This window comes from Pempheris klunzingeri, chromosome 15 (genome assembly GCF_042242105.1).
Source record: "Pempheris klunzingeri isolate RE-2024b chromosome 15, fPemKlu1.hap1, whole genome shotgun sequence".
Lineage (NCBI taxonomy): Eukaryota > Metazoa > Chordata > Actinopteri > Acropomatiformes > Pempheridae > Pempheris > Pempheris klunzingeri.
Window position 1 is genome coordinate 20,277,188 of NC_092026.1, and position 7,195 is coordinate 20,284,382.

The window sequence follows — 7,195 nt, forward strand, 5'->3', positions numbered from 1 at the left end:
GGTGTGACAAGTCGTAGCACCTCAAACCACAGAACACCAGGGACCAGAAAATGTGAAAAGAAAAAACAAAAACGAGAGGCTGGGGTGAACAAACTCACCAGCAGGAAACCTGTGCACCGGGCTGACCTCTAAACTGATCCATACTGCTTGTAAGCGCAGAGATTAAAACTCGTGGAACGGACAGCAAAAGCAAGCAATTCATGTTTTTGTTCGCTCCTGCTTTCTCCTGGCATGTGTACGACCTGTGTCAGACAGCATCTGTTGAGCAGCCTTACTGTTGGGCTTTCACCTGAACTCAGCCCTAAAAACACTACAAATACCTGCACAAGAACCCCTTCACCAGGCAAAGGCAATCAACACACACAAAAAAGGCAAAGGAAAGCCATTGAACACATTTAGCAATAATTATGATCATAATGTGATGATATAATATCTAAAATCCTTTTTAAAAAAAAAAGGGTGGGGTGGGGGGGGGGCTAGTTATGTAATAATTAACCATCAGCTGTTCATAGCCTCCAGTGTTGGAAATAGAGGCAGATGCCACATGGTTTAAACATGCCCCAAATATACATCCCTCAGTCCTTCTGTCTCTTTATCCCTCCTCGATCTGGCATTAATGTAACCAGATGGCAAAACTGTAGCTGGGGGTCTGGTCCAAAAATCCGGACTACACCCCAGAGAGTGTTTGAGAGCGAGGAGGGAGGAGGGGGGTCGTGGGACAAAAACCCCAAACCGCATTCAAAAGTACAACTTTGGGACCACACGAGCCGCCGTGTTGCGTACCAATGCCACATGTAACAGGATGTTTGCCAGAGTGACCGCTAGCTAGAAACTAGCATTAAAAAATTAAAAGGGTGACGCGCTTGACCAAGCAGACTTCTGGACAATTTACAGTAAACACACACACTTTCTGGAATACACAGTCATGCTCAGGGCATTTCCTGTCCCTGGTCATAACACACACACACGTAACGTCATCCCAGACTTTCTGTGGGAAAAAAAAATTACGAAGGACAAAAGTGCTCAAATTGGTGCCAACACCAGCGCTACTATGGCCCTATGAAATACCTACAACCCTCCATAACACTCAGCAAGTAGCAGCACATTAAACTCAGAGCTAACTAACCACCTACAAGAAAACTGACCTACTCAGAAAAACAATTAGCCCCCAAACTTCCCCTGAAATGTTTACAGGTAATACAAAAAAGAAAAACACCTAGTAACGGCAGCCCCCATTCACCAAAAACAAGCCCTCAACCTCCAGCTAGTTCAAAATAAAGCAAAGTTTATGTGGTAATAGTTCACGCTTTCAGTGTGAGGTTGGTTCATTTGGGGTTAGCCGAGGAAAGAAAACATTCATCCAATGTGTGACATGGAACAAAAATACTTGATAAAATGACCAGTCCCATTCGGAGGGAGAAAAAAATACACAGGAGAGGATCCAGAGTCACAGTTTAGGCGACATTTTTTTGTCTTCCTCCCGAAGTTCAAGATCTTTGTGGGTCAAGCTCCATCGTTCTGGGATGATAATGTTTATATGACCTTTTTGTTTGTTTTGTTGTGTTGTGTTCTGCTGATTCAAGCCAAGTCCGTAGAACAGAAGGGAAACCTCCTCCACTTCAGCTCCAACAAGGGTCTCAGCCAGAGGTTAGACGGCGCGGCTGTTTTTACTGATGGAGTTTGGCTTGAAATGTCCAAGACCAAGTTCAAATGGGCTGATCCAAACGTAGAGCGTCGGGTGTCGCTAACTTGAGCTTCATCTAAGGATCGTCTGTTCTCCACTCAAATAAAAGGTTTGCGTCTGAGAGGGACAGTGGGCTTTTATTTGTTTAATTACACGTTTTTCTTTATTGGGATTTTATTGGGATTCAGTGTAGTCTCCTGTAAGGGTAAAAAAAAAAGGACAGAATGGCTGTTAAACAAAGTGATGCATCCTGGTTGAAATCAATTCCACATTAATTATATTTTTAAGGGTTTGAATGCATAATCTCATGATATGGAAAATGCATGCAAAAATCACATGAAATAGTTAAGCTAATGTTCAGTGACATGTCTGTTCTACTCAATATCGCTTTTTGCTTGTTTTTAATTCCTTTTATTACACAGCTTTGTCGAATACTCGATTCTGATCATTTCAAATCAACGAAATCTTTTTTAACTCAGTATTTTGCGTGAAATTGTTGATGTATTTAATAAGAAGCCGTGTCATAAATAGGATAATGTACATCGAGCAGCGTCATTATTGCAAAATGAACCCAGACAGGGTGATGCAGGACGTTATCATTGACTTAACAGTGTGCTCTACTCAAACGGACACGGATGAGGATCATTTGTAAATTTAAAATAAAAGAATTCGTGATTATCACAATACGATTCCACTAGATGCTGATTAAACTCCTCTCCAGTAATAAAAATGCAGCACTGTTCCTGTGAATATCCATGTCAGTGTGAACATACATGCAGCACGCTGGCTTGATCAACAGAGAATGATTCAGATTTTTGATCATAAGTCATCTTAAAATTTGGTATCAATACCAAAAATGCAGGTATCATATTGCCTCTAGATATGAAAACAGTTGAAACGATACCCAGAGTTCAATGATGAGCTAATACTGATGATGTGTATGTTTTGTAAACGCTGTAGCTTGAGGGTTCAACGTTGATCAAATGGATCACAATTATCCTCATGGCTCGATTCTTCTTTCACGTTTGCTGCAGAGAAGTGAGGCCGCATCAGCCATAATCTACTCCAGTGACCCCTTGGTAGATTCTGGTGCAGTATGCCGCTTATCTTTTTAATGTGCATCTCAACAGTAGCATTGTTGTGCCCAGTGTTGAAGGCCACTGCAAGCCCTGGTCATGTAGTGAGTCTTACACATGCATACCTGAGTCGGGTTGGTCACTGTGCGGAATACATGTGACCCGTGAGTCAATCGAAGGGATGTTCGGGGCAGCAGGGTTTCACCTTGGACCAGGAATCAATGCAGCTGCAGGGAAAAACAACAGCGATGAGGGTGGAGACTCCAAGACGTCACATTTTGATTCACTCATGCTTATGTGCCAGCACCTCTGTGGTTGAGTCTTTAAAATTGTGGCCGCTCCCATGAGGCTTAATCCACCGAGAGCGTGAAACCAAACTAAATGTAATCACTGCAGCGGGGTGTGACCACGCCAAGGGCCGGCCAAATAATAGGACCAGAGATAAGATGCAAGAAGTGTGATGGACACTTACTCACTTCTATTTGCTTTAGTCACTAATAAAAGGCTGAAAACGTTAGTCTACACTAGAGTAATTGATCAACAGACAAAATGATCTCCAACTATGGTTTTTTTTTTAGCCCAGTAATAGTTTTATTCTCTCTCATATGTGATAGTTGATAGAATGTGTTTGCATTTTTGGACTTAAGGTCAAACAGAAGAAGGAATCTGAAGACATCATGTTGAGCTTTAGGAAGCTTTTTTAGCTTCTTGGTATTTTATAAACCAAATGATTAATTAACTAATCAAGAAAACAGTTGGCAGATTAATATATACTGGAAATGATCATTAGTTGCAGCCCAAAACTAATATACAAATATCGTTGTTAAAAATAACTTTCCTTTCCTTAAAGTGTGTGTACATGTACCGTATGATTATTTTTGACTCAGTCATCTTTTAGATTCCAGCAAATCTCAGCTGCTCTGCTGGTTGGATCAAAATTTCAATGACACAGCCAAACGGCCGCACCTACAAACTGTGGTACAAAGCTGAAGGCTCAAAAGAAAGAAACAAAACTTATGCTGCAACTTATTTTAAATCCTATATTTCAACTTTCTCTCTGCAGTTATCCATCATGTCTGATTTTCATTGTTTCAGAGATTTCATTGTTTAAAAAAAAAAAAAAAAATCTAGTGTAGGTCGCAAATGATGACAAAAAGCACAACAGAGAGGATCATCAGAGATCAGACATTAGCGAATCTTCCTAAATTTGAAGTCTTGGCAAGTTCACTCTCATACTGTGCTGACATTATGGAACAGTGGCTCAGTGGAGGTTGGGGAGAACAGAAAGTGTTGAACATTACAGCAGCAAAATATGCATGAACGTGGTTGCACAATGTTTCCGAAACTCAGACCTGGTATATCTGTGACTACGTCTTGTTAAAATACATGATGATGCCGGGTTTTGTTCCACAGTAAAAAGCTCTATTGGCAAACAAAGAACAGACATCCACAAACTGTTTTCAAAATATACTCTCTTGCTACATAAATTGAATAAAATTTCAGTCTTATTCTGCACTTATCCATTTTATTGAATGTTTAAAATGATTCTTAATGGCAGAAGCTCAGCGGTGATCACTATTGAGAGCATCATGTCATGGAAAAGGACAAAGGGTCTCTAATTATCAGATATGTAGGGATATGAGCACTAGCATAGAACAGCCTTTGCTTCCTTATTCTCAGAAATCCTTCGTCCTGTTACCACATTCTTTCAGATGTGGAGATAGCCAAATACATATTTCCTGTCAGATGCACTTACCCCTGTTTTTATTCTCATCTGCATCAATTTGCATTTTTTTAAAATCATCCTCAACTGTCAGTGTTTCATTGTGAAACAAGAATATCAAACGAACTTTGTTACCTCTTATGGTAGACGCAGAGGCAAGCCAGCCTGGCGATGGTCTCTCCCTGCACCAGATCCTCCAAACAGATGGAGCACTCGCCGCTGTCTTTACTCAGCACATCCGCTGTAAAAACACACACACACACACACACGACAACCATAAGTGTTTTCAGCCTTTTCAAAACACAACCGCCTGGGCCGTTTCTGCAATATGATACCTACTATTGTAAGGTAGGGGAGGAGACGTGAGGCAGCTCAACAGGTGATCCTCGATCCGACCCCCAGGGAAAGGCTTCGAGCAGAAAGGACAGCGGATATCTGCACAGAGCGGAGACACACACACCGAGCTGAGATTAACACACAGTGTCACCGCGAGGCATAAATGATAGATGATGTGCACATCACATGGAGCACAAGTGCTGTGTTTGGACATCTAGATTACACAGGCTGACTTGGCAAACCCAAAGAGCAGACTGAAACATAAATCAGTCAGTGCGAAGGGTGTTAACTCGAGTGTAGCTGAACCAAAATAGTCTGAAACTTCATTTGACTTTATGCACCATGCAAAACAGTGACTGGAGGGATTGCTAGTGCAAGAGCCATGAGTGGATGGCACAGACAGACAGAAACAGTGCCTTGCTGCCCTACATTCTCCTCCTCCATCTATGTATGAGCTGCTGCCAGCAGTGAGCCGGCATGTGAAGTTGTGACCCATTTCCCTACTCTTGCTAGAGGGCTGGCCCGGGAAAACCCACCACCGTGGTGTGTTTTGGCTCGAAATGTCACGTTTGCCGTCACACCAGCACCATCTCTCCGTATCTGGTCATCTAATGCAGACCCAGAATTCATTTTCACTTCCTCTGCAAACCATTTAAAAAAAAACAAAAAAGTGGTTGGAAGTTTAATGTTTTCAACTTGCATGCTGCAGGATTTACCAATGACAACCACTGTCAACAGGCCTTGTGACATGAAAGAGCTTGTATGTCACCACTTCCACTTTTACGCCACAGCTCAGTGTTCATACAATAGGGTCTCTGATGATTTTAGTCAGCATGCAAGCACGGGAAAAGAGATTATCTGTTCAGGAATGCAAATTCCCCAAATAATCCATTTTAATTTCAGACTAGTAGACCGAGGTCTGCACTGGGAGATATTTGGATACAAAATTCATAGTGTGATGTGAAACTAAAATGTCTTTGAGTTTGTGCGGTATTGAGACAACCTTAAATAGATTTTCTTGACCTTTGAGGCTGTTTTGGCTTGAGGTGCTGCATTTTCTGTGGCTTTATTTACCTACTATGGCCAAGAGAAGTTAACAACGAACACCTATTGCTTCTCCATTATATCCATATCAGTCTTATTTTCTCTGAGCAAATATCACCCACTCCTGTCTTCAGTGTAGTCATACCCTGAATTTCATCATGCTGAGGCACTGAGTAATACCTCAACATGCAACATCACTTTACTGATATTGCCAAACTGTAACACGTCCAAGAATCCCATGTAATTTCTATGGCAAACTGCGTGTTCCTGTACGTCTTTACATCTAAAAGCAAGACAAACCACAAACCCTCAATGTTGAGAACAGCCAGGTGTTATCTATGCGCCACAAATAATAAAAATTACATGTGTGGAAAATACTGCCGCGCTGTGTAAATGTGTTAACTTACTGCCATGGCGGTTGTTAACACGGTAAAGGCCGATCCAAGCCTCTGACACCGGCCGCTGGTGTGTGCCTCGGACCCGGGCGGATCTTGCGCCGACGCTGCGGGCGGAAGAGTGCCGATTCCCGGGCAGCCGCTCGGAAAAGGTGCGGTGGGGCGTGCGGCCTGTCTCCTCTCCGGGCTGATGTTCCACCACGACAGGGGGCTCTGGGCTTATATTCCCGTCTTCCTCGGGCTTCCCCTCGCTGGTGTTGTCGTCCGCAGGTGACGCCTGGCTAATGCTGGAGGGGATGCTGTGGTGGTCAGCGGGACTGCCGTCCGCGCTCGCCCCATGCTGCCCCAGGTCCGAGTCGCTGCCTTCCTCCGATCGGCTCCGGTTGGCCTCCGTGTCCTCGAAGCTCACCGAGAAGTCCACCATGAGGCTGGTGGGCCTGGTACAGCGGGGTCGCCGGTAGGAATCCCGCTTTGTGCCATCTTTTCCGAAAGCAGGGGGGACCGGGTCTTCCTGTAGGCGACTTGCTCTCGTCCCCATCTCTGGCGAGCTAGCTAATTCAGCCGAACAACAAGGGGGACGAGTTCACCTCGAAACGACCCTTAAACTGGCAAATACTCGCCTGGGAACTTTAAATAACAACAACTGCCTGGCGACCGAGCTTAGCGAAAGCGATATACGTGTGTCTGAGTTCCTTCTCCGGCCTCAGTTTGTCCTTTCTGTCCACATTTTCCTTTCTTTTTTGACGTGCCCGTTCTCGCTGCTGCAGCGGAAATAGAGCATTTTCGCTTCCTCCTTTTCAACCGCACACACACAGTTACGGTAACATCACCGTATCACATTACAGTTCATGATATAAACATTAAAACAACATTTATGTTTCTACTTTAGGTTGTGTGTTTGTTTGTGGCTGCTGTTTTTTTTTTCTTTCAAAGCGAA

At 43.5% G+C, this 7,195-nt stretch overlaps 1 protein-coding gene across 1 annotated transcript; it reads right to left on the minus strand.

Annotated features, from left to right (window-relative positions):
* Window positions 1-1,418: 1,418 nt before the first annotated feature.
* On the minus strand, window positions 1,419-7,017 carry LOC139214638 (E3 ubiquitin-protein ligase ZNRF1). Its single transcript, XM_070845539.1, has 5 exons — window positions 6,271-7,017; window positions 4,823-4,918; window positions 4,619-4,724; window positions 2,886-2,987; window positions 1,419-1,881 (listed from the first exon to the last, which is right to left on the minus strand). Exons 1-4 carry the CDS (start codon window positions 6,794-6,796, stop codon window positions 2,930-2,932), a joined length of 786 nt encoding a protein of 261 aa, XP_070701640.1. The 5' UTR covers window positions 6,797-7,017; the 3' UTR covers window positions 1,419-1,881; window positions 2,886-2,929.
* Between the last annotated feature and the right edge of the window lie 178 nt (window positions 7,018-7,195).

Coding starts and splice junctions, on each gene's coding strand:
- LOC139214638 (XM_070845539.1), bottom strand. CDS start 6,796: ATGGGGACGAGAGCAAGTCGCCTACAGGAAGACCCGGTCCCCCCTGCT. Junction 4,919..6,270: donor TGTTAACAACCGCCATGGCA/GTAAGTTAACAC, acceptor CGCTCTGTGCAG/ATATCCGCTGTCCTTTCTGC. Junction 2,988..4,618: donor CTCTGCGTCTACCATAAGAG/GTAACAAAGTTC, acceptor TTTTCCCTGCAG/CTGCATTGATTCCTGGTCCA.